This window comes from Salvelinus alpinus, chromosome 7 (genome assembly GCF_045679555.1).
Source record: "Salvelinus alpinus chromosome 7, SLU_Salpinus.1, whole genome shotgun sequence".
In the NCBI taxonomy this organism is placed as follows: domain Eukaryota; kingdom Metazoa; phylum Chordata; class Actinopteri; order Salmoniformes; family Salmonidae; genus Salvelinus; species Salvelinus alpinus.
In genome coordinates this window covers 58,267,082-58,294,695 of record NC_092092.1, presented here as the reverse complement: position 1 = coordinate 58,294,695, position 27,614 = coordinate 58,267,082, and the positions used below count along the sequence as shown (strand labels likewise).

The following is a 27,614-nucleotide window of genomic DNA, read 5'->3' as shown; positions in this document are numbered from 1 at the left end:
GTGGACCAATTCAGTTTGTCCGTGATGTGTACACCGAGGAACTTAAAACTTTCCACCTTCTCCACTACTGACCCGTCGATGTGGATAGGGGGGTGCTCCCTCTGCTGTTTCCTGAAGTCCACAATCATCTCCTTTGTTTTGTTGACGTTGAGTGTGAGGTTATTTTCCTGACACCACACTCCGAGGGCCCTCACCTCCTCCCTGTAGGCCGTCCCGTCGTTGTTGGTAATCAAGCCTACCACTGTAGTGTCATCCGCAAACTTGATGATTGAGTTGGAGGCGTGCATGGCCACGCAGTCGTGGGTGAACAGGGAGTACAGGAGAGGGCTCAGAACGCACCCTTGTGGGGCCCCAGTGTTGAGGATCAGCGGGGTGGAGATGTTGTTACCTACTCTCACCACCTGGGGGCGGCCCGTCAGGAAGTCCAGGACCCAGTTGCACAGGGCGGGGTCGAGACCCAGGGTCTCGAGCTTGATGACGAGTTTGGAGGGTACTATGGTGTTAAATGCTGAGCTGTAATCGATGAACAGCATTCTCACATGGGTATTCCTCTTGTCCAGATGGGTTAGGGCAGTGTGCAGTGTGGTTGCGATTGCGTCGTCTGTGGACCTATTGGGTCGGTAAGCAAATTGGAGTGGGTCTAGGGTGTCCGGTAGGGTGGAGGTGATATGGTCCTTGACTAGTCTCTCAAAGCACTTCATGATGACGGAAGTGAGTGCTACGGGGCGGTAGTCGTTTAGCTCAGTTACCTTAGCTTTCTTGGGAACAGGAACAATGGTGGCCCTCTTGAAGCATGTGGGAACAGCAGACTGGGATAAGGATTGATTGAATATGTCCGTAAACACACCAGCCAGCTGGTCTGCGCATGCTCTGAGGACGCGGCTGGGAATGCCGTCTGGGCCTGCAGCCTTGCGAGGGTTAACACGTTTAAATGTTTTACTCACCTCGGCTGCAGTGAAGGAGAGCCCGCAGGTTTTGGTAGGGGGCCGTGTCAGTGGCACTGTATTGTCCTCAAAGCGGGCAAAAAAGTTGTTTAGCCTGTCTGGGAGCAAGACATCCTGGTCCGCGACGGGGCTGGTTTTCTTTTTGTAATCCGTGATTGACTGTAGACCCTGCCACATACCTCTTGTGTCTGAGCTGTTGAATTGCGACTCGATTTTGTCTCTGTACTGGGACTTAGCCTGTTTGATTGCCTTGCGGAGAGAATAGCTACACTGTTTGTATTCGGTCATGCTTCCGGTCACCTTGCCCTGGTTAAAAGCAGTGGTTCGCGCTTTCAGTTTCACGCGAATGCTGCCGTCAATCCACGGTTTCTGGTTTGGGAATGTTTTAATCGTTGCTGTGGGTACGACATCGTCAATGCACTTCCTAATGAACTCGCTCACCGAATCAGCATATTCGTCAATATTGTTGTTGGACGCAATGCGGAACATATTCCAATCCGCGTGATCGAAGCAGTCTTGAAGCGTGGATTCAGATTGGTCGGACCAGCGTTGAACAGACCTGAGCGCGGGAGCTTGTTGTTTTAGTTTCTGTTTGTAGGCTGGAATCAACAAAATGGAGTCGTGGTCAGCTTTTCCGAAAGGGGGGCGGGGGAGGGCCTTATATGCGTCGCGGAAATTAGTATAACAATGATCTAGGGTTTTTCCAGCCCTGGTAGCACAATCGATATGCTGATAGAATTTAGGGAGTTTTGTTTTTAGATTAGCCTTGTTAAAATCCCCAGCTACGATGAATGCAGCCTCAGGGTGTGTGGTTTCCAGTTTACAAAGAGTCAGATAAAGTTCGTTCAGGGCCATCGATGTGTCTGCTTGGGGGGGAATATATACGGCTGTGATTATGATTGAAGAGAATTCCCTTGGTAGATAATGCGGTCGACATTTGATTGTGAGGAGTTCTAGATCAGGTGAACAGAATGACTTGTGTTCCTGTGTGTTGTTATGATGATCACACCACGTCTCGTTAATCATAAGGCATACCCCCCCGCCCCTCTTCTTACCGGAAAGATGTTTGTTTCTGTCGGCGCGATGCATGAAGAAACCAGCTGGCTGCACCGACTCCGTTAGCGTCTCTTGAGTTAGCCATGTTTCCGTGAAGCAGAGCACGTTGCAATCCCTGATGTCTCTCTGGAATGCTACCCGTGCTCGGATTTCATCAACCTTATTGTCAAGAGACTGGACATTGGCGAGTAGTATGCTAGGGAGTGGAGCGCGATGTGCCCGTCTCCGAAGCCTGACCACGAGACCGCCTCGTTTGCCCCTTTTACGGCGTCGCACAGGGTCGCCGGCTGGGATCAGATCCATTGTATTGGGTGGAAGGCAAAACACTGGATCCGTTTCGGGAAAGTCATATTCCTGGTAGGAACGATGATGAGTTGACGTTAATCGTATATTCAGTAGTTCCTCCCGACTGTATGTAATGAAACCTAAGATTACCTGGGGTACCGATGTAAGAAATAACACATAAAAAAACAAAATACTGCATATTTTCCAAGGAACGCGAAGCGAGGCGGCCATCTCTTTTCGGCGCCGGAAGTTAACATCCTATCCGTATGTTTTGAAACTGCGTAGTTAGTTAGGGGCTCGTAAGTAAGCATTTCACTGTAAGGTGAACACCTGTTGTATTCGGCTCATGTGACTAATAAAATTGTATTTTGTTTTTATTTGAAATACCCCTGTTTCATCAGCTGCCCGGGTGGCTGGTCTCAGACGATCCCGCAGGTGAAGAAGTCGGATATGGAGGTCCTGGGCTGGCGTGGTTACACGTGGTCTGCAGTTGTGAGGCCGGTTGGACGTACTGTCAAATTCTCCAAAACCACGTTGGTTGTGGTTTAGAAATGAACATTCAGTTCTGTGTCAACAGCTCTGGTGGACATTCCTGCAGTCAGCATGCCAATTGCACACGCGCTCAAAACTTGAAACATCTGGCGTTGTGTTGTCTGACAAAACTGTACATTGCACGTGCACGTGTCCTTTATTGTCCCCAGCACAAGGTGCACCTGTGTAACGATCATGCTGTTTAATCAGCTTCTTGATATGCCACACCTGTCAGGTGGATGGATTATCTTGGCAATGGAGAAATGCTCACTAACAGGGATGTAAACAAATTTGTGCACAGAAGCGTATGGGACATTTCTGGAATATTTTATTTCAGCTCATGAAACATGGGACCAACACTTTACATGTTGCACTGATATTTGTGTTCAGTATTCAGTAGAACCCTTTTGTGGGGTTCTTTGATCAGAACCCTAGGGGATCTTCTTCACTGAACCAAATTGTTTCCATATAGAACTCTGTATAGTACCATGTATGATGTATGGCTAGGCTACAATAGTACTAGCTAAGAAGATAATATAATGCCATGAAATGATGCACAAAAAAATACCAGCATAGTTTTTAGATTGTATTGTCCTTACAGTCAAACTCAAAACTAACAGTTTAGGTACAGTAATGCAAACATAGTTTGGAAATATGCACTGTTGGTCAGGGAGGCTCTTTATTTGAATAATGGCCCACGTCGGATTTGGTAGCAACCTTCAGAAGGTTTCTGCCTTATTCATGGTACAGCTACAGTATGGGGTATCGCCTGTCTGGTTCCTGAGAAGAACACGAGGAGCCAAAACATGAGTCTATTGTATATCCGCAAAAATGAAGACAAAATAATATGCATACATTTCATTATTATCATGCTGAGGACCAACTTACAGTTGTCAGCAGCAGCCAAAAGAGGAATCTGCCTCTGACTCCACACTGTAATACTGAAATAAAAGCAACAATGAGATAATTGCCAATGTCAGGCTGGGTATGTAGTTCTATTTGGCATATTCAATAATTAAAATTGAAGTTTATTTGTAAGATGAGTTAGCTAGCTTGTAAAGTGGCTAATTAGAGGTGGCTTTCTCCTCAGCTAGCTACCAAACAAACGGTAACCTATAAAGTTCGAACTCTAAAAGAGCCTTATTTTATCTAGCTTATAGTTTATCATATGATTATGGCTTCATATGTTTGAATTAAAAAAGCGACTAACCCTAAAACATTTGCTTATTGGTAGGCACTATTTCCAACTGTCTTGAGATGTTATGCTGGATAAAAATGGCAGTTGGTTTTTGAATGATATAACTGTAGAGCATTTAACTTTTTTTCTGAAAAAGGTTCTTACATTTTGACCAAAGAACCAAAAGGTTGTATATACTGTACATCCCCAATGAACCCTTTTTTCTAAGAGTGTACTCTACACAGAGGCATACACAAACAGATCCAGATCCTATCTATTTTTCTTTTACACACACGCGCACACACGCACACGCGCGCGCATGTGTTATCCCACAAAATAACAACCTTCCTTCCTTGAGGGCTTTTAAGAGACACTACAACTCTCTTCTTTGTTAACTAATCTGTGAAATGACATGAAATGACAAGCCAGGTTGTGTTCTTTGACAAGTGCCTTTGTCTCTGCAGGAAACAACTAATCCAATGTACCATTCCTATGCTTCAGACTGCTGTCTATAGATCTCCGTTTATTTGTGTCTGTGTGTTTTGCACACCTGTTGACCTGGTCAACATATTGTCAGTAACAGTGAGAGTAGCTCTCTGTTACTGTTCACTACTACATCACCATGACTAGCTCCATAGTGTTCACTACCACATCACCATGACTAGCTCCATAGTGTTCACTACTACTTCACCATGACTAGCTCCATAGTTTTCACTACCACATCACCATGACTAGCTCCATGGTGTTCACTACCACATCACCATGACTAGCTCCATAGTTTTCACTACCACATCACCATGACTAGCTCCATAGTATTCACTACCACATCACCATGACTAGCTCCATAGTTTTCACTACCACATCACCATGACTAGCTCCATGGTGTTCACTACCACATCACCATGACTAGCTCCATGGTGTTCACTACCACATCACCATGACTAGCTCCATAGGTTTCACTACCACATCACCATGACTAGCTCCATAGTGTTCACTACTACATCACCATGACTAGCTCCATGGTGTTCACTACCACATCACCATGACTAGCTCCATAGTGTTCACTACCACATCACCATGACTAGCTCCATAGTGTTCACTACCACATCACCATGACTAGCTCCATAGTATTCACTACCACATCACCATGACTAGCTCCATAGGTTTCACTACCACATCACCATGACTAGCTCCATAGTATTCACTACCACATCACCATGACTAGCTCCATAGGTTTCACTACCACATCACCATGACTAGCTCCATAGTGTTCACTTCTACTTCACCATGACTAGCTCCATAGTATTCACTACCAAATCACCATGACTAGCTCCATAGTGTTCACTAGCACATCACCATGACTTGCTCCATAGTGTTCACTACCACATCACCATGACTAGCTCCATAGTGCTCGCTCACATATATTTTTTAAAATTTTATTTAACCTTTATTTAACTAAATAAGAAATAATTGTAAATAAGAATTTGTTCTTAACTGACTTGCCTAGTTAAATAAATGTTAAATACATTTTTAAAAAGTCAGTTGAGAACAAATTTTTATTTACAATGACGGCCTAGGAACAGTGGGTTAACTGCCTTGTTCAGGGGCAGAACGACAGATTTTTACCTTGTCAGCTCGGGGATTCAGTTTAGCAACCTTTTGGTTACTGGCCCAACGCTCTAACCACTTGGCTACCTGCCGCCCCAAAACGTATCAGCAGCTTTGAGGCAGTCAAAGCGGTAGCAGGTGGTGCACATTCTCTCTCTCCCTCTTTCAATTCAATTTAATTTCAAATGGCTTTATTGGCATATGAAACTTTATGTTTACATTGCCAAAGCAAGTGAAGCGAAATAAACAATAAAAAATGTACAGTAAAAATTACACTGACAAAAGTTCCAAAATAACAAAGACATTTCAAATGTAAATTTATGTCTATATGTAACAGTATAACTTTAGTACGTCCCCTCGCCCCGACACGGGCGCGAACCAGGGACCCTCTGCACACATCAACAACTGACACCCACGAAGCATCGTTATCCATCGCTCCACAAAAGCCGCGGCCCTTGCAGAGCAAGGGGCAACACTACATATTGGTTTCAGAGCAAGTGACGTAACTGATTGAAATGCTACTAGCGCGTACCCGCTAACTAGCTAGCCATTTCACATCCGTTACACTCACCCCCCTTTCAACCTCCTCCTTTTCCGCAGCAACCAGTGATCCGGGTCAACAGCATCAATGTAACAGTATAACTTTACGTCGTCCCCTCGCCCCGACACGGGCGCGAACCAGGGACCCTCTGCACACATCAACAACGGTCGCCCACGAAGCATCGTTACCCATCGCTCCACAAAGGCCACGGCACCAATGTAACAGTATAACTTTAGTACGTCCCCTCGCCCCGACACGGGCGCGAACCAGGGACCCTCTGCACACATCAACAACTGACACCCACGAAGCATCGTTATCCATCGCTCCACAAAAGCCGCGGCCCTTGCAGAGCAAGGGGCAACACTACATATTGGTTTCAGAGCAAGTGACGTAACTGATTGAAATGCTACTAGCGCGTACCCGCTAACTAGCTAGCCATTTCACATCCGTTACATATATACAGTGTTGTAACCATGTGCAAATAGTTAAAGTACAGAAGGGCAGTCCCAGCAGTTGTCTTATATACGGCTATAAAAAGACAAGTTATATTTGCATGATTTAGCATAATTAATTAATCATTACCATTTTGTTTCATTCATGTGACAGACCAATACCTCACTTATTCTCTCTAAGCTGAGACCTTGAGACTGAGATATCTTTCGTTCTGAAAACAAGGTCTGGGCGTACTGCTAAATAGCAGCTACTGAGGATTTGTTAAATCAGTCACTTGCATGAAAACATAAATTGGTTATTAGAACAGCACATAAATAGAACAAAGAAATTAGTTATAAGAAAAGCAGAAACATTAAAATTCCCATTAAAAGTTCACAAATCCTGCTGCTGTGATTGCACACTGTGGTATTTCACCCAATAGATATGAGAGTTTATCAAAATTTCATTTGTTTTCGAATTCATTGTGGGTCTGTGTAACCTGAGGGAAATATGTGTCTCTAATATGGTCAAACATTTGGCAGGAGGTTAGGAAGTGCAGCTCAGTTTCCACCTCATTTTGTGGGCAGTGTGCACATACCCTGTCTTCTCTTGAGAGCCTTTTCTGCCTACGGCTGCTTTTCTCAATAGCAAGGCTATGCTCACTGAGTCTGTACATAGTCAACGGTTTACTTAATTTTGGGTCAGTCAGTGGTCAGGTATTCTGTCACTGTGTACTCTCTGTTTAGGGTCAAATGGCATTCTAGTTTGATCAGTTATTTTGTGGATTCTTTCCAATGTGTCAAGTAATTATCTTTTTGTGTCTAATTGGGTTGCTGTTCTGGGGCTCTACGGGGTCTGTTTGTGTTTGTGAACACAGCCCCAGCACCAGCTTGCTTAGGGGACCCTTCTCCAGGTTCATCTCTCTAGGTGATGGCTTTGTTATGGAAGGTTTGGTAATCACTTGGCCTAATTCTGCTCTGCATGCATTATTTGGTGTTTTACGTTGTACAATGAGGATATTTTAGCAGAATTCTGCATGCAGAGTCTCAATTTAATGTTTCTCCCATTTTGTGAATTTTTGGTTGGTGAGCGGACCCCAGACCTCACAACCACAAAGGGCAATGAGTTCTATAATTTTAGCCAGATTCTAATTGGTAGGTCGAATTTTATTTGAAATGTTATGTTCCTTTTGATGGCATAGAAGGCCCTTCTTGCCTTGTCTCTCAGATTGTTCACAGCTTTGTGGAAGTTACCTGTGGCGCTGATGTTTAGGCCGAGGTATGTATAGTTTTTTGTGTAATCTAGGGCAATGGTGTCTAGATGTAATCTGTATTTCTTGTCCTGGCAACTGGACTTTTTTTGGAACACCATTATTATTGTTGTCACGGCCGTCCGGACTGGAGAACGTCGCTGGAGGCTCCGGACTGGGGAATGTCGCTGGAGGGTCCGGACTGGAGACCGTCGCTGGAGGCTCCGGATCACCACTGGAGGCTTCTTGCCATGGATCATCACTGGAGGCTTCGTGCCATGGATCATCACTGGAGGCTTCTTGCCATGGATCATCACTGGAGGCTTCTTGCCATGGATCATCACTGGAGTGAGGAGACGTATGGGCAGTCTGGTATGTGGAGCTGCCACAGGGCTCACCAGGCTGGGGAGACATACAGGAGGCCTGGTTCTGGGGACAGGCACAGGACTCACCAGGCTGGGGAGACATACAGGAGGCTTAGTTCTGGGCGCAGGCACAGGACTCACCAGGCTGGAGAGACATACAGGAGGCTTTGTCCTTGGCAGAGGCACCAGATACACTGGGCCGTGGAGGCGCACTGGAGGTCTCGAGCTTAGAGCCTGCACAACCCGTCCTGGCTGGGTGGTTATCTTCGCCCTGAAAATGCGGGGAGCTGGCACAGGACGCACTGGGCTGTGCAGACGTACCGGAGATACAGTGCGCAGAGCCGGCGCAGGATATCCTGGGCCGAAGAGACGCACTAGAGACCAGGCGTGCTGAGCCGGCACCATCCGTCCTGGCTGGATGCTCACCCTAGCCCGACAGATGCGGGGAGCTGGGATGTAGCGCACCGGGCTGTGAACGCGCACTGAAGACACCGTGCGCTCCACCACATAACACGGTACCTGACCAGTACGACACTCACCACGGTAAGCATGGGGAGTTGGCTCAGGTCTATAACCCGACTCTGCCAATCTCCCCGTGTGCCCCCCTAAACATTTTTTGGGGGCCGCCTCTCGAGCTTCCTCGCTAACCGTGTATGTCTCGCCGACTCCATTCTCCGGTATCCCTCCTCGCACTGCTCAAATGAATCCCAGGCGGGCTCTGGCACTCTCCCTGGGTCGACCGACCACCTCTCTACCTTCTCCCAGGTTGTCTCATACTCCTGGCCACGCTGCTTGGTCCTTTGGTGGTGGGAAGTTCTGTCACGGCCATCGAAGGAAGTAGACCAAAGCGCAGCGTAGTGAGCGTACATATTCCTTTTTATTAGGATGACGCCGACATAAACAATAAACAATACAAAAACCACCGTGAAGCTTAAGGGCTATGTGCCACAAACAAAGTTAACTTCCCACAAAGAAAGGAGGGAAAGGGCTACCTAAGTATGGTTCCCAATCAGAGACAACGATAGACAGCTGTCCCTGATTGAGAACCATACCCGGCCAAACCTAGAAATACAAAATCATAGAAAAGAAAAACATAGAATGCCCACCCCAAATCACATGTCAGGGCGTGACAATTGTCTTACTGAGATTTACTGTCAGGGCCTGGTTGAGAGAATGCCAAGATTGTGCAAAGCTGTCATCAAGGCAAAGGGTGGCTCCTTTGAAGAATCTCAAATATAAAATATATTTTGAGAGGTTGCCATTTATTTTGGTCACTTCATGATTCCATATGGGTTATTTCATAGTTGTGATGTCTTCAATATTATTCTACAATGTAGAACATTTGTAAAAAATAAAGAAAAACCCTTGAATGAGTAGGTGTGTCCAAACTTTTGGGAGAATGTCTTGCTGGTCTGGGTGGGGTGTGTGTTGATCTGTTGCTCCTGTGTAAGGTGTTGGGGCTGTGGTAGGGGGCGATGTCCTTAAGGGTCCTGGCTAAGGTGGGCACTGTTGCTTGTCTCTCTGTCTCTCTCTCTGTCTCTCTCTCTCTCTCTCTCTCTCTCTCTCTCTCTCTCTCTCTCTCTCTCTCTCTCTGTCCCTCCCCCTCTCTCTATCTCTCTCTATCTCTGTCTCCCCCCTCTCTCTTTTTTATTTTATTTATTTATTTATTTAACTTTTTTTTAATTAAGGGGTGGATCAGCTTAATATTGCAGAAAGAATGTTGCTTCCATCAATGTAATTGTCTGCATCATTTCAAATCCCCCATATTTTTTTGGTAAATATATATATCCATACACGCATGCATACATATACACATATATACATACACATACCTATATAGACATACATACTTTTTTAAAGAATATACCTTTATTATTATTCCCCGCAACCCCTACTACCGATCCCCCAATTGGAGTAAACTAATAAACACTTCTGTTTTTACCTTCAATTTATACATCTTATACACATTTTACAGACACAGTCTACTTTACAATAGTTCTCTCTTGTTTGTTCTTAGTCCTTCCTCTATTTCTGATGTCCATCCAGTTTGATTTCTATTTGTAACTGTGCTATTTCACAAAAGTTCCGAACCTATATACATTTTTATCTTGTTATTAGTCCCACCCTTCAGCTCCATTCAACCCCTCCCATCTATCTCTCAACATCATCCATTTCGGATTTCTATTTGCCATATATTTTTCAACTGTGCTGTGATGCTTCACAAAAGAATTGAACCATCCTATTCTCATAGCTTCTACAGATTGTAAATTTAAAAAAAAATTTTTTTGCTAAAATAATTATTATATTATTGATTGATTGACTATGGCTTTTCAAATCACCCAGTATTGCTATCTGTAGCGTCTAGGCAAATGTTGCAATTCTTCAGCCATTCCTGGACCTGTGACCAAAAAGGAGCTACATATGAACAATACCAAAATAAATGATCTAATGACTCTGCCTCCTCACAGCAGAATCTGCAGAGCTGGGAAGATTGTATCCCCCTTATATATAACATTCTATTAGTTGCAAGAATTTTGTATAGTAATTTAAATTGAAAAATTTGAAGTTTTGAATCCGCCGTTGTTTTGCGTATCAATTCATAAACCATGTGCCATAGAATGGGTACATCGAAAATCTCTTCCCAACTATTTTGCAATTTATATGGCACAGCTGTCAGTTTTTTAGTCCTTAAATGAAATTGGTATATGTTTTTATTTATCACACTTTTCTTTAACCATTTATGTTCTTTAATACAGGGCCGACATACAAGTTCCTTACTTTTTTCCCCTTCTACTTGCCTCTTCCATTTTTGTGGTAATGCTGCAATTAATTGGTTGTAATTTTGGGTAGAGCAGACATTTCCATATGTCTGTGTTAGCTGCATGTGTGACATAACTCCACCAGTCCTATTTATGATATCATTCACTAAAATTATACCTTTTTAAAAATTTCTTCGAAAAATACCTTTTTTTATTAAATTAGTATATTTGAATTTAACCACAATATTTGTTGTATTATTTGTTCTGTCGTTTCAGGTGGATTAAACTGAAATTGCAACCAACTTTCTAAGGCTTGTTTAAAAAATAAATATATTTTGTAGATTATTTCCTTTTCAAACAACCGAAAGTGAGCAGGTGTAATCTGAATAAAGGGGAAAAGGCCCTTCTTGAACATAGGATGAGACATTCCTACCAATTTACTAGAGAACCAGTTTGGATTTAAGTATAACTTTTGTATGACTGATGCCTTTAGTGAGAGGTCTAATGCTTTAATATTTAATAATTTCTGCCCTCCGAATTCATATTTGTCATATAAATTGGCCCTTTTAATTTTATCTGGCTTGCCGTTCCAAATAAAATTGAATATTTTTTGTTCATATAATTTAAAAAGCAGGTCACTAGGTGTAGGCAAAACCATACGCAAATAGGTAAACTGGGATATGACTAAAGAGTTAATCAGGGTTATTTTTCCACAAATAGACAGGTATTTTCCTTTCCATCATAGCAAGATCTTATCTATTTTTGCTAACTTTCTATAAAAATGTATTGGAGTGAGATCATTTCTCTCTCTCTTTGCCACCCCCCCCTCTCTCTATCTCTGCCCCCCCTCTCTCCCCTTCTCTGTCCCCCCTCCCTCTCTCTCTGTCTCGGCCCCTTCCCTCTCATATGTTCCTTCACCATCTCATACATTTCGTTTTTTGTATTGTTTTTAAAGTTGCATTTATTGCAGCTCTTTTCATAGGGGGGATTGTGGGATGGCAGTTTACCAATGTCACCCAATTGGTAGATGTGTTGGGTATCATGAGCAACCATTGGCTGACTGTCGTTTTGCTCTGTCTGTTTGTCTGTCTGCCTGTCTGCAGGGTGCGGCTAGAGGCGTTCTCCGACAACAGTGGGAAGCTGCAGCTCTCCCTGCAGGAGATCATAGACTGGCTGACGGCCAAGGACGAGGAGCTGTCGGAACAGCTGCCCATAGGGGGCGATGTGGGGGCCGTCCAACACCAAAGGGAGTTCCACCAGGTACTGTGTTGGGCCCCTTTAAAAAACGACATCATACAAACACGCCAAACTAGTATATAATCAAGATGTTCTTGTAAGAAAAAGCTCTCCAACTTTGTTCCTCAACCCTTGTGTAGGTTTCCAAGATTCCTTGAGTGGAACCCATCGTTCGTGCCGAGCTGCAAGAATGTGTGTTAGAATTCCCATCCAGTTGAGTTGTATTGATCAAACGAATGCAAAGGCACCTAACACTAACCCTTCACAGTTTCTCCCTAGAAACTCCCTAGTTACCTGTTTGAAATGAATACGACCACTAGGCTATGTTTCAGTGCTGTGACACTACCCTTAGTTTAACCTATTAGTCTGGTTAGCCATTAACATTAAGGACGGAGGGTAAGTAGTTAGATAGGAGTACATACCTCATCCCTCCACCCCTCCACCTCTCCGTCCCTCCCTCCATCCATCCATTGATCCCTCCATCCCTCCACCCCTCCACCTCTCCGTCCCTCCCTCCATCCATCCATTGATCCCTCCATCCCTCCACCTCTCCGTCCCTCCCTTCATCCATCCATTGATCCCTCCATCCCTCCACTTCTCCGTCCCTCCCTCCATCCATCCATTGATCCCTCCACCCCTCCACCTCTCCGTCCCTCCCTCCATCCATCCATTGATCCCTCCATCCCTCCACCCCTCCACTCCTCCACCTCTCCGTCCCTCCCTCCATCGATCCATTGATCCCTCCATCCCTCCACCCCTCCACCTCTCCGTCCCTCCCTCCATCCATCCATTGATCCCTCCATCCCTCCACCCCTCCACCTCTCCGTCCCTCCCTCCATCCATCCATTGATCCCTCCATCCCTCCACCTCTCCGTCCCTCCCTCCATCCATCCATTGATCCCTCCATCCCTCCACCTCTCCGTCCCTCCCTCCATCCATCCATTGATCCCTCCATCCCTCCACCTCTCCGTCCCTCCCTCCATCCATCCATTGATCCCTCCATCCCTCCATCCCTTCTCAGCGATTTACCTACTTTCATTTAGCAACCACTTTAATTTGAGGCTCTCTTAATTTGTCCATGTATCAAAATAACGACTCTATTTCAGCATTTAAGACTCTGGCTGTTATCTGCAGGAGAGATCTGAGGCAACAAGATGTCTGTGGTGTGTGTTAAAGCCGCCCAGTGGTGAAGCTGTAAAGATACCCTGAACTGCCGTTAAGTAAGAAGAATGCCTCAGCTGAAATCTTTTTAATTGACTGACATGTTAAAAAGCCCTTGCTACTATGTGAAAGGGGAATAAAAGTGGTTGAAAGCTGAGAGCAGTGGAGCCAAGCAGATGAAGGGTGCAGAATATAAGATGGGGAGAAATAGTCTCTCACATTCAGGGGCTTGTTCTGCACTCCTCCTCATTCTGTGGCAGAACATTGAGAAAATCCTTCCTAGCAATGGTTCCTGGGTTGTTTATCCATTTTCCGGGAAAAACACCTCCATTCGGTGTGAGATCTCCCCAGAACACAAACAGGCAGGCAGGCAGGCAGGAAGGCAGATACACACACACGCACACACACACACACACGCACACACACACGCACTCACACACACGCACGCACGCACGCACGCACACACACACACACACACACACACACACACACACACACACACACACACACACACACACACACACACACACACACACACACACACACACACACACACACACACACACACACACCATAATTGGTCATGTACTACAGCAGAATGCTCTTTCCACCTTTGTTCCAATTTTCTGTGCTGTCAGATTTTGCAGTGAGTCTCTGAGGGGGGAGAGTCGTATTGACAGTGATAGTGGTCCTCCCCCTTCTCCTCCCCCTCCACCCTGACCAACTGGCACTGTGAAATCCGCTTCCCAATTAACAGGACACAAACCATCCAGTCACACACCATCTCTTTCTCTCTCTATCTCTCTCAAGCGCACCGTTGCTCTATCTCGATCTCTGTCTCTCTCTCTAATGTTCTGTTTCCCATCCTGCTGATTCTGTTATTCAATATGAACCAGTACGAATCAGTAAGAACCAGTATGATCTACTGTGAAAAAACTGTGTCAAAAACTATGTCCCCCTCCTCTTCTAACCACCCCCCTCTTTCCTCCCCCGTTTCCTTCCCCTTCCTCTTCTCTCCATCCCCTCTTTCCACCCCCGTTTCCTTCCCCCTCCTCTTCTCTCCACCCCCCTCTCTCTTCCCCCGTTTCCTTCCACCACCACTTTTCTTTTCTCTATGTCCCCATTTTAAATGCAGTATTCCTTTATAATCTATCTAAGATGTTCCCACTCCCCAAGCGCACCGTTGCTCTAAAACCTTTCCGACAAAGCGGAGAGTGAAATAGCATTGAGTTTTCTGTGGAGAATTACAGGGTTTTAAGAAATGAGAATTATTGATCTTAAGTAGATTTATTCTGCTGTCTTTTGGTATGTAGGGATGTGTCCCTTTCAGTTTGTGTGCGTGTGTCTTTGTGTGTGTGTGTGTGTGTGTGTATGTGTTCTTCGCTCTATGTATATGTGTGTGTAGCGTTCAAAAAAGTGTGTGTGTAGTGCAGAATCAAATCATCTACAGAACAGAGAGATGATGAAAGCTGGATATGTCTTCTGTGTTGTGAGAAAGCTCAGTGTAATGGGGTCTCTGAGGGCCCCAAACATAAATGGGGGACTGTCAACATGTTTGGAGGGGGTAATGAAACCATTTCCTCAGACTTTTCCATCTCTTCCAGCATGCATAATGCAGCCTAATCGGAGCTGAAGTCTTTATTTTGAATGTTCCTTCAGCTAATGATGGAACCTCTCAGTGTGAAATTTAACTGGAATTAAAGTTTTAACGCAGAGGAGGCCTGAGGGAGGGAAGCAACCCCCCCCCCCAATTCCTCCTAGGGTAGCAACCGTTCCCTGAGAAAAATGAGAAAAGCGAGTTAAAATCCTACTTTCCTTAGTAACCTCAGCAGGAAATCTTATCAAGAACTACAGCTCCTGCACAGATCAGATTTTTTGTGTGTTTGCTTAGCGTCGGTTGTATTTGTCAGTTCAGCGGGGTTTCGTAATTAATTCAGTGAGCGAGGAGGGAGGCTGGTGTTATCAGGGAATGACTGGCTGCGGTTGTGGGGTTTAATAGGCACTGAAAGACAGTCGCTGCTCGCCACGGGAGAAAGTAAGCTTGTAGTCTAGCAGATTTCACATAAAAAAAATGGTAATCTCTTCATATACTAAGAGGATATGGCTTTCCCATCCTGCTGGAAAAGCCTCTGGCTTTTCCTAAATAAATGACATGGGAGGGAGGAAATATATGTCACTCTCCTACTGTATTAATGAATGAAGATTCAAGTTTTTACCTAGTGTAGATGAGTAGTGAATGGAGATTAGGGAGAGGCTGGTTGATGCTGGCGGTGCGACCCAGAGGGTTCTCAGAGCCCAATGGGCCTCATGGTCAAAAGTAGAGCACTATGTAGGGAATAGGGTGCCATTTCAGGGGCCGTCTTGGAGTCATTAATTCCATTGTGTTGGTTTCTAAACGTGAAGTAGAAATCTGGATAATGTGCGTGTAGTCAGGCAGTTTAAGGTCTTCATGATTTACATGAGCAGAGTTGCAGGAACAGAGCCAGGAGCAGCCAGCCTCTCTAGGTAATTGGGTGATCTTTGTGAGGTGGCCAGCTGACCAATACTCTGTGTACTCCTGGCCTTCTATTCTTCTATAGGCTCTCACAGCCCTGAGACAGTAGTACAGACAGACAGGCGGTCCTACGGGGTCCTGCCAGTGGCTCCTCGCTGTCTTTATGCGTGTGTGTGCCAACATGTGCATGTCTGTAAAGAATGTTCTTGTCTATGTATTCAAATTAGTGTATACATGTGTGCGTGTGTATGCGTCATTTATGTATTATAATGAGCCCATGCATGTTGTGGTTGTATTATGCTTTCATCTTTCTGTGGGCACCTGTCTGTCCTGTCTGTCTCCAGGTCTTCATGGAGGATGTCAAGTCTCGAGGGCCCTTCATCTACTCGGTGCTGGAGTCTGCCCAGGCGTTCCTGACACAGCACCCCTTCCAGGAGCCCGAGGAGACGCTGCCCGACGGAAAAGGTCTGGCCACCCATGGCCACACCGTGGCCACACCCCACTCCACCACACACCCCACCCCCCCACACACACACCCCATCCCACTCTACCACACACACCCCATCCCACTACACACCCCACCACACATCCCACCACACACCCCACCCCCCCACACACACCCCATCCCACTACACACCCCACCCCCCCACACACACCCCATCCCACTCTACCACACACACCCCATCCCACTACACACCCCACCCCCCCCACACACACCCCATCCCACTCTACCACACACACCCCATCCCACTACACACCCCACTCCACCACACACCCCACCCCCCCACACACACCCCATCCCACTCTACCACAAACACCCCACCCCACCACATACCTAAATCAGACGTGAGTAGTGAGAGCAGAGAGAAATTTAAGTTCATTAAGTTGGTCTCCAGCAGGTGTGTATCCACCATTAGGTCTGATTAGCAGATACCTGTCCTGCTGTATCAGAGTGGATCAGAGGATGTATGTTTGGGAGAGCAGTTGGGTCAGGACCAATTCATCCAGTTCACACCATCTGGTCAAATCAATAATGCAACATTCTAGGCTTTCTGCCCCCCTCCCTCCTTCCTCCCTCCCTCCCCCACCCAGCATCCTCTTGCTCTTCACCGCTTGTGGCAGGCATGGGGAAAGACGGGGTGTGAACTCTCTCTCTGCCCCCAACAAAATGTTTCTCACGGTTTCCCCCTCCTCCTTTTTTCCCCAATGTTCGTGGTGGCAGGCATCAGCACTAACACTCCCTCTCTGACCCTCCAACACTCCCTTTCTGACCCTCCAACACTCAAACACTCCCTCTCTGACCCTCCAACACTCCCTCTCTGACCCTCCAACACTCAAACACTCCCTCTCTGACCCTCCAACACTCCCTCTCTGACCCTCCAACACTCCCTCTCTGACCCTCCAACACTCCCTCTCTGACCCTCCAACACTCCCTCTCTGACCCTCCAACACTCCCTCTCTGACCCTCCAACACTCCCTCTCAGACCCTCCAACACTCCCTGGCTCCCACCCTTATTTCTCACTCTTTCTCCCTTGTTTCTTTCAACTGATGTTTGCACACATTGAGTCTAACACTATCTCTGCCTGGCCGCTCATTCCCTCACCCCTTGCCCCTCTTCACCATCTCATCCCCCTCCAGAAGTGTCTCCGAGGAAACGGATCCTGAACGTGAGTCGCTCGGTGTGGAAGCAGGCCAATGTAACCAGTGACCTGTGGGAGAAGTTGACTGCCCGCTGCGTGGACCGACACAGGTCAGATATACGACACAGGCCCACTCCATTGGGCTACAACCTACTCATGATTCTGATTGGCTAGATATGTTTTTACCCTGCCTATGCTCAAATTTCATTGGGTCTATATTTTGTCAGCATTGTGCACATAAGGTTAGGTAGGGGACTTGGGGTTAATGCTCAGTTATTAGGGTGATTTGTTGGGTTGAAGTTAACGGGTTAGTGGTTGAAACTGAAAATAACTGTTGTAGTTAAATAGTTGTGTGTGTGACTCAGGCACATGGAGCGGACCCTGGAGCGACTGCTGCAGACGCAAGCAGCCATGGAGGAGCTGGCGATGGCCCTGGAGCAAGCTGAGGGCGTCCGGGATGCATGGGAGCCTGTAGGGGACCTCTTCATCGACTCCCTGCAGGACCACATTGACGCCACCAAGGTACAGTTGAAGTCGGAAGTTTACATACACTTAGGTTGGAGTCATTAAAACTCGTTTTTCAACCACTCCACAAATTTCTTGTTAATGAACAAAATATATTTTTGGGAAGTCGGTTAGGACATCTACTTTGTGCATGTCACAAGTAATTTTTCCAACAACTGTTTACAGACAGATTATTTCACTTATAATTCACTGTATCACAATTCCAGTGGGTCAGAAGTTTACATACACTAAGTTGACTGTGCCTTTAAACAGCTTGGAAAATTCCAGAAAATGATGTCATGGCTTTAGAAGCTTCTGATAGGCTAATTGACATCATTTGAGTCAATTAGAGGTGTACATGTGGATGTATTTCAAGGCCTACCTTCAAACTCAGTGCCTCTTTGCTTGACATCATGGGAAATCAAAAGAAATCAGCCAAGACCTCAGAAAAAAATTGTAGACCTCCACAAGTCTGGTTCATCCTTGGGGGCAATTTCCAAACGCCTGAAGGTACCACGTTCATCTGTACAAACAATAGTATGCAAGTATAAACACCATGGGACCACGCAGCTGTCACACCGCTCAGGAAGGAGACGCGTTCTGTCTCCTAGAGATGAACGTACTTTGGTGCAAAAAGTGCAAATCAATCCCAGAACAACTGCAAAGGACCTTGTGAAGATTCTGGAGGAAAAAGGTACAAAAGTATCTATATCCACAGTAAAACGAGTCCTATATCGGCATTACCTGAAAGGCTGCTCAGCAAGGAAGAAGCCACTGCTCCAAAACCGCCATAAAAAAGCCAGACTACGGTTTGCAACTGCACATGGGTACAAAGATCGTACTTTTTGGAGAAATGTCCTCTGGACTGATGAAACAAAAACAGAACTGTTTGGCCATAATGACCATCGTTATGTTTGGAGGAAAAAGGGGGAGGCTTGCAAGCCGAGGAACACCATCCCAACCGTGAAGCACGGAGGTGGCAGCATCATGTTGTGGGGTGCTTTGCTGCAGGAGGGACTGGTGCACTTTACAAAATAGATGGCATCCTTAGGGAGGAAAATTATGTGGATATATTGAAGCAACATCTCAAGACATCAGTCAGGAAGTTAAAGCTTGGTCGCAAATGGGTCTTCCAAATGGACAATGACCCCAAGCATACTTCCAAAGTTGTGGCAAAATGGCTTAAGGGCAACAAAGTCAAGGTATTGGAGTAGTCATCACAAAGCCCTGACCTCAATCCTATAGAAAATGTTTGGGCAGAACTGAAAAAGCGTGTGCGAGCAAGGAGTTCTACAAACCTGACTCAGTTACACCAGCTCTGTCAGGAGGAATGGGCCAAAATTCACCCAACTTATTGTGTGAAGCTTGTGGAAGGTTACCCGAAACGTTTGACCCAAGTTAAACAATTTAAAGGCAATGCTACCAAATACTAATCGAGTGTATGTAAACTTCTGACCCATTGGGAATGTGATGAAAGAAATAAAAGCTTAAATAAATCATTCTCTCTACTATTATTCTGACATTTCACATTCTTAAAATAAAGTGGTGATCCTAACTGACCTAAGACAGGGAATTTTTACTAGGATTAAATGTGAAAAACTGAGTTTAAATGTATTTGGCTAAGGTGTATGTACACTTCTGACTTCCACTGTACGTACAGTACCTGCGTGTGTGTGTCCGAAATATTAAGCAAGCTGTGTGTGCTTCAAATAGTAAGCTGTGTGTGTGTTCATGTGAGCGTGTGTGTGTCGTGCCTGCCTGCCTACGTGGTTGTGTGTGTGTTTGTGTCTACCCTCTGCCTAGCCACCAGGACCAGACAAAATCTGTGCATGTCATTTCCCCCAGAAATGATTTAAAGTAAAAAATAAAAAATAGCAGTGGAATAGACACAGATGAAATAGTGCCTGAAAACATGACTAGTTTCAGCTGTATTGATTAGATATGGAGACAAAGCTCTGAAGTTATTGATAAAAAAAACTACTTAGAAGATTCCCTCCAGCTACACTCACTAATTTATCAGCTGTAAAGAGGATCCTCCACTGTGCTGTCTAGATGGCTGTAATTTCACTATCATTATGGAGAATCTGTATCTCTATCCATCTGCTCTCTTAGCCCTGTTTCTGTTATCATTGGAGCTCTGTTAGTATTGACTAAATGTGGGTTGAGTGTTTCTGGGCGATTTGATTTTGAGATATTTTATTATTATAGTGTCCTGTATCGTCAGGATGCCCAGCCCACTTGGACTTAAAAGACACTCAAATCAAATCAATTTTTATTTGTCACATGCCCCGAATACAACAGGTGTAGACCGTACACTGAAATGCTTACTTACAAGCCCTTAACCAACAATGCTTTAAGAAGTTTTAAGAAAATAAAGTGATAAGTAAAAAATTGATAAGTAAAAAATAAAAAATAAAAGTAGCAAATAATTAAACAGCAGCAGTAAAATAACAATAGCAAGGCTATATACAGGGGGTACCGGTACAGAGTCAATGTGCGGTGGCACCGGTTAGTCAAGGTAATTGAGGTAATATGTACATGAAGGTAGAGTTAAAGTGACTATGCATAGATAATAAACAGAGAGTAGCAGCAGCGTAAAAGAGGGGTCTGGGTAGCTCTTTGATTAGATGTTCAGGAGTCTTATGGCTTGGGGGTGAAGCTGTCCTGGTAGCTGTCCTGGTAATCCATTAGGCCCTGCGGCCTTGTGAATGTTGCCCTGTTTAAAGGTCTTATTCGCATCGGCTACGGAGAGTGAGATCACACAGTCGTCCGGAACAGCTGATGCTCTCATGCATGCTTCAGTGTTATTTGCCTCGAAGCCGAGCATAAAAGTAATTTAGCTCATCTGGTAGGCTCGTGTCACTGGGCAGCTTGCGGCTGTGCTTCCCTTTGTAGTCTGTAATAGTTTGCCAGCCCTGCCACATCAGACGAGTGTCAGAGTAGCAAAATAAAATGTCATATACATACATACATACATACATACATACATACATACATACATACATACATACATACATACATACATACATACATACATACATACATACATACATACATACATACATACATACATACATACATACTTACATACATACATACAGTACATCCATCTATCTGTGAATACAAACATAACAAAAATAAAAACAATTGTTTTGGTACAATAGACAATAGGCACTGACCTGTGCAAAAAGTACACAAACTGTCCCTTTAAGAATGGGACGGGATTCTTTGAACAAAGAATCACCTAGCAGGAACAGCACCATCTAGTGGTCCGACCCTGGTCTACCAGGATGCAGGATGGGACATAAATAAATGCTTTTGACAACTTCTTTGGATTCCTCATGTCTTACTCATTGTTAGAAAAAAGTTTGGTCCAAATTGGATGTTAAGTACTATAATTATTGAATATTATATGAATCCTATAAATTACAATGGCCAATTTGGGTGCAATCAATTCGCTTAATTTCTCAGAGATCAAATTATATTTTAAGAATATAATGCTTTCCGGAATGCTCATCTTATCTGTTTCTAAAAAACAGAAACGATTTCAGAACAATCTGAGATGTTGGGTGTCATGGCTTGCTGAAATATGACAGAGACATGTTGATATGACGGGAGTTCAAGTCCCCTCAGTTGATTGGCCAATGTTGAATTCCCAGCCAGTTATTTGTTTACTTGCTAATACACAGCATTTTGTCACTGTCTTGACCGCGGCAGGCAGGGCTAAATTAACATGGCACTTCATTACGATGGCAGAGAGAGAAAGAGAGAGCGAGAGAGAGAGAGAGAGAGAGAGAGAGAGAGAGAGAGGAGAGAGAGAGAGAGAGAGAGGCGAGAGAGAGAGAGAGAGAGAGGAGAGAGAGGCACTTCACAATGATCATGTAAATGTTTACCATGCTGTCAGTGCCAGCACATGTTCCTTGTTTTACTATGTCACCATGGCAGGCATGTCAGCAGGCTCTGTCTGTCTGTAGTACACACACACACACACATACACACACACACACACACACACACACACACACACACACACACACACACACACACACGTACATGCACGCACGCATATGAACACACACACTTATGCATATGAACACACATGCACCCGTATGAACAAACACACACACACCCACACACACATCCCTTAGATCATTAGTGCTGTTTGTTCTGGGTTGATCTGACTCTTAAGTTGCGTAAGCCACAAGTGATCCCTGTTGTATCTCTCCCATGGTGATGATGTATGTGCAGGCAGCTGCTCCAATGCTAGGTCAACAGTCCACACAGCCATAGCAGAGTGAGTCTAGTGCCATTAAACTCAGTCAATGGAGGAAAGGAACTGAGCATGCATTGTTAATTTCTCATTCTTTGATGAACGTTATGAACCAAATGTCAATTGATTTCCATAATCGACTGAGTTGAAATGGAGTTGACCCGAACATGTACCATGTGTCTGTCTATACCAGCACCATGTACCATGTGTCTGTCTATACCAGCACCATGTATTATGTGTCCGTCTATACCAGCACCATGTACCATGTGTCTGTCTATACCAGCACCATGTAGCATGTGTTTGTCTATACCAGGACCATGTAGCATGTGTCTGTCTATACCAGCACCATGTACCATGTGTCTGTCTATACCAGCACCATGTACCATGTGTCTGTCTGTACAAGCACCATGTACCATGTGTCTGTCTATACCAGCACCGTGTACCATGTGTCTGTCTATACCAGCACCATGTGCCATCTGTCTGTCTATACCAGCACCATGTATTATGTGTCTGTCTATACCAGCACCATGTACTATGTGTCTGTCTATACCAACACCATGTACCATATGTCTGTCTATACCAGCACCATGTACCATGTATCTGTCTATACCAGCACCATGTAGCATGTGTCTGTCTATACCAGCACCATGTACCATGTGTCTGTCTATACCAGCACCATGTATTATGTGTCCGTCTATACCAGCACCATGTACCATGTGTCTGTCTATACCAGCACCATGTAGCATGTGTCTGTCTATACCAGCACCATGTAGCATGTGTCTGTCTATACCAGCACCATGTACCATGTGTCTGTCTATACCAGCACCATGTACCATGTGTCTGTCTGTACAAGCACCATGTACCATGTGTCTGTCTATACCAGCACCGTGTACCATGTGTCTGTCTATACCAGCACCATGTGCCATCTGTCTGTCTATACCAGCACCATGTATTATGTGTCTGTCTATACCAGCACCATGTACTATGTGTCTGTCTATACCAACACCATGTACCATATGTCTGTCTATACCAGCACCATGTACCATGTATCTGTCTATACCAGCACCATGTAGCATGTGTCTGTCTATACCAGCACCATGTACCATGTGTCTGTCTATACCAGCACCATGTACCATGTGTCTGTCTGTACAAGCACCATGTACCATGTGTCTGTCTATACCAGCACCGTGTACCATGTGTCTGTCTATACCAGCACCATGTGCCATCTGTCTGTCTATACCAGCACCATGTATTATGTGTCTGTCTATACCAGCACCATGTACTATGTGTCTGTCTATACCAACACCATGTACCATATGTCTGTCTATACCAGCACCATGTACCATGTGGCTGTCTATACCAGCACCATGTACCATCTGTCTGTCTATACCAGCACCATGCATTATGTGCCTGTCTATACCAGCACCATGTAGCATGTGTCTGTCTATACCAGCACCATGTACCATGTGTCTGTCTATACCAGCACCATGTACCATGTGTCTGTCTATACCAGCACCATGTACCATGTATCTGTCTATATACCAGCACCATGTATTATGTGTCTGTCTATGAGCCTCTAATTCTCTCTTTCCTCCCTCTCCTGCTCCCATTCGTTCTCTTTCTCCCTCTCTCTCTGTTGCTCACTGCCCCTTTTTTCTCCTTCCCCCTCTTTTCTCCTTCTCCTCTTTCTCCTCTTCGCTCCTCCCTCCCTCCCTCCCTCCCTCCCTCCCTCCCTCCCTCCCTCCCTCTTTCCTCTAGTTGTTTAAGGAGGAGCTGACTCAGGTGAAAGAGGGCATGAAGCACATTAATGACCTGGCTCATGAGCTGGCCATCTCTGACGTCCATTTGTCCATGGAAAACTCCCGCTCCCTGGAGCACCTCAACAGCCGCTGGAAACTACTGCAGGTAACTGGAGCCCGCTCAACCACCCCCCACAACATCCATACAACCTTCCCACAACCTCACCTCAACATTGCCTCAGAATCCCCTCAACCTTTCCTTCAACTCTCCCTTCAACCTCTCCATAATACCCTCGCTCATAACCTTGTGTTATATTAACTTCACTTCATCTGTGGTCATTGCACAACCTTAACCTTCCCACAACATCTCTTCAACCTCCACATAACCTCCCCACAACCTCAACCTTCCTACAACATCTCTTCAATCTCCACACAAACTCCCCACAACTTCAAACTTCCCACAACATCTCTTCAACCTCCCCACAACCTCCCCACAACCTCAACCTTCCCACAACATCTCTTCAATCTCCACACAACCTCCCCACAACATCAACCTTCCCACAACATCTCTTCAACCTCCCCACAACCTCCCCACAACCTCGACCTTCCCACAACATCTCTTCAATCTCCACACAACCTCCCCACATATCTTCAACCTCCTCACAACCTCAACCTTCCCACAACATCTCTTCAACCTCCACACAACCTCCCCACAACATCAACCTTCCCACAACATCTCTTCCACCTCCCCACAACCTCCCCACAACCTCGACCTTCCCACAACATCTCTTCAACCTCCACACAACCTCAACCTTCCTACAACATCTCTACAATCTCCACACAACCTCAACCTTCCCACAACATCTCTTCAACCTCCACACAACCTCCCCACAACATCAACCTTCCCACAACATCTCTTCAACCTCCACACAACCTCAACCTTCCTACAACATCTCTACAATCTCCACACAACCTCAACCTTCCCACAACGTCTCTTCAACCTCCCCACAACCTCAAACTTCCCACAACATCTCTTCAAACTCCAAACAACCTCCCCACAACTTCAACCTTCCCACAACATCTCTTCAACCTCCACACAACCAGTTGTCCTTAAAAAAAAGCAATAATAATAATATTATTCTGATAGTCCCATACAGATGCTCTACTGATGGTCTTACCATCAACAAACTACCTGTTGATAAGAAACTGCTTGCTAAGGTTACGTTAGGGTTAATGTTAGGGTTGGGGTTAGTGGATAGTTAGTTGAAATGCTGTTGACAGTTACTGAACATCTACAAATGATCTACTTGGGACTATCCAAGTGTTACCAAAAAAATGTAAAGTCCAATACCATCGGACAGAGTTTCTTGCAGTATGGCTCAGCAGTGTGTGGGTTGATGGTACAACTGTGTGTGGGTTGAAGATACAACTGTGTGTAGGTTGATGGTACAACTGTGTGTGGGTTGATGGTACAACTGTGTGTGGGTTGAAAATACAACTGTGTGTAGGTTGATGGTACAACTGTGTGTGGGTTGAAGATACAACTGTGTGTGGGTTGAGGATACAACTGTGTGTGGGTTGAAGATACAACTGTGTGTGGGTTGATGGTACAACTGTGTGTGGGTTGAAGATACAACTGTGTGTGGGTTGAAGATACAACTGTGTGTGGGTTGATGGTACAACTGTGTGTGGGTTGAAGATACAACTGTGTGTGCGTTGATGGTACAACTGTGTGTGGGTTGAGGATACAACTGTGTGTGGGTTGAAAATACAACTGTGTGTGGGTTGAGGATACAACTGTGTGTGGGTTGAGGATACAACTGTGTGTGGGTTGATGGTACAACTGTGTGTGGGTTGATGGTACAACTGTGTGTGGGTTGAGGATACAACTGTGTGTGGGTTGAAGATACAACTGTGTGTGTGTTGAGGATACAACTGTGTGTGGGTTGAGGATACAACTGTGTGTGCGTTGATGGTACAACTGTGTGTGGGTTGATGGTACAACTGTGTGTGGGTTGAAGATACAACTGTGTGTGGGTTGAGGATACAACTGTGTGTGTGTTGAGGATACAACTGTGTGTGCGTTGATGGTACAACTGTGTGTGGGTTGAGGATACAACTGTGTGTGGGTTGAGGATACAACTGTGTGTGGGTTGAAGATACAACTGTGTGTGCGTTGATGGTCCAACTGTGTGTGGGTTGATGGTCCAACTGTGTGTGGGTTGATGGTACAACTGTGTGTGGGTTGATGGTCCAACTGTGTGTGGGTTGAAGATACAACTGTGTGTGGGTTGATGGTACAACTGTGTGTGGGTTGATGGTACAACTGTGTGTGGGTTGAAGATACAACGTGTGATGTGGGTTGATGGTACAACTGTGTGTGGGTTGATAGGATACAACTGTGTGTGGGTTGATGGTACAACTGTGTGTGGGTTGAGGATACAACTGTGTGTGGGTTGATGGTACAACTGTGTGTGGGTTGAAGATACAACTGTGTGTGGGTTGATGGTACAACTGTGTGTGGGTTGATGGTACAACTGTGTGTGGGTTGAAGATACAACTGTGTGTGTGGGTTGATGGTACAACTGTGTGTGGGTTGATGGTACAACTGTGTGTGGGTTGAAGATACAACTGTGTGTGGGTTGATGGTACAACTGTGTGTGGGTTGATGGTACAACTGTGTGTGGGTTGAAGATACAACGGTGTGTGGGTTGATGGTACAACTGTGTGTGGGTTGATGGTACAACTGTGTGTGGGTTGAAGATACAACTGTGTGTGGGTTGATGGTACAACTGTGTGTGGGTTGATGGTACAACTGTGTGTGGGTTGAAGCTGAGTTGACGCTTGAGGAGTGTGGTCACGTGTGTTTGTGAGGTCCTGAGTTCACGCTAGGTAATTGCCGAATCGGGAGGAAGTGGTACTCGCTAAGCAAGCAGCGTGATGTCCTTTACACCAGGAGTCAGCAAGTAAGGCAGGGCTCTCGCATTTATGAACTTTTATTTATTCAGGGTACCCCAACTGAGACCAGGGTCTCATTTATAATGGTGCCCTGAGGACAAAAAGTACATCAACACAGCAACAACAAAAAGATAAAAACTACAAGACAGCTATAAATACATTACATCAGGTCATTACAACAAGTTATAATAATCAATTGAAACAACTGCACACTTCAGTGAACTCATTTAAGTGCAGTTTTAAACTGTTCTATTGGCACCAGGGAATCCAAGTGTCATTTGTTTTGTAAGGTATTCCATAACTGGAGCGTTAAAACTAAAGGCGGATTTACCAGACTTTATGGAGACAAGCGGGTCCTCAAGAGTTAACCAACCCTGCGAACGGATTGGGTATCTCATATTTGTATATTTCAACAGGGAAGTGAGTTTTGTTAGACACTTGTGGAGCAGAGCTTTGTAAACAAGAAGGGAGTAAGGAAGTGATCTACGGGACTTCAGTGAGGTCTGGCCAACCTTCTGATACAGGATGCAGTGATGAGTAGTAAAACTGTCACCTGTAGTAAAGCGAAGAGGGCTATGGTAGACAGCCTCCAAAGGTTCAGGAGTGGTGGCTGCTGGTGTTACCATAGTCAAGAACTGTACAATCTTTCTCTCACTCTCTCTTT

At 45.2% G+C, this 27,614-nt stretch overlaps 1 protein-coding gene across 2 annotated transcripts in view; it reads left to right on the top strand.

Annotated features, from left to right (window-relative positions):
* LOC139581316 (dystrophin-related protein 2-like) overlaps positions 1-27,614 on the top strand; it is a 114,190-nt gene that overhangs the window by 25,116 nt on the left and 61,460 nt on the right. For both annotated transcript variants that reach the window (XM_071410931.1, XM_071410929.1), the window contains exons 3-7: positions 12,051-12,207; positions 16,183-16,303; positions 17,478-17,589; positions 17,845-18,001; positions 24,012-24,158. In XM_071410931.1, coding sequence (XP_071267032.1) covers positions 12,051-12,207; positions 16,183-16,303; positions 17,478-17,589; positions 17,845-18,001; positions 24,012-24,158 — 694 coding nt within the window. The remainder of the gene's footprint in view (positions 1-12,050; positions 12,208-16,182; positions 16,304-17,477; positions 17,590-17,844; positions 18,002-24,011; positions 24,159-27,614) is intronic.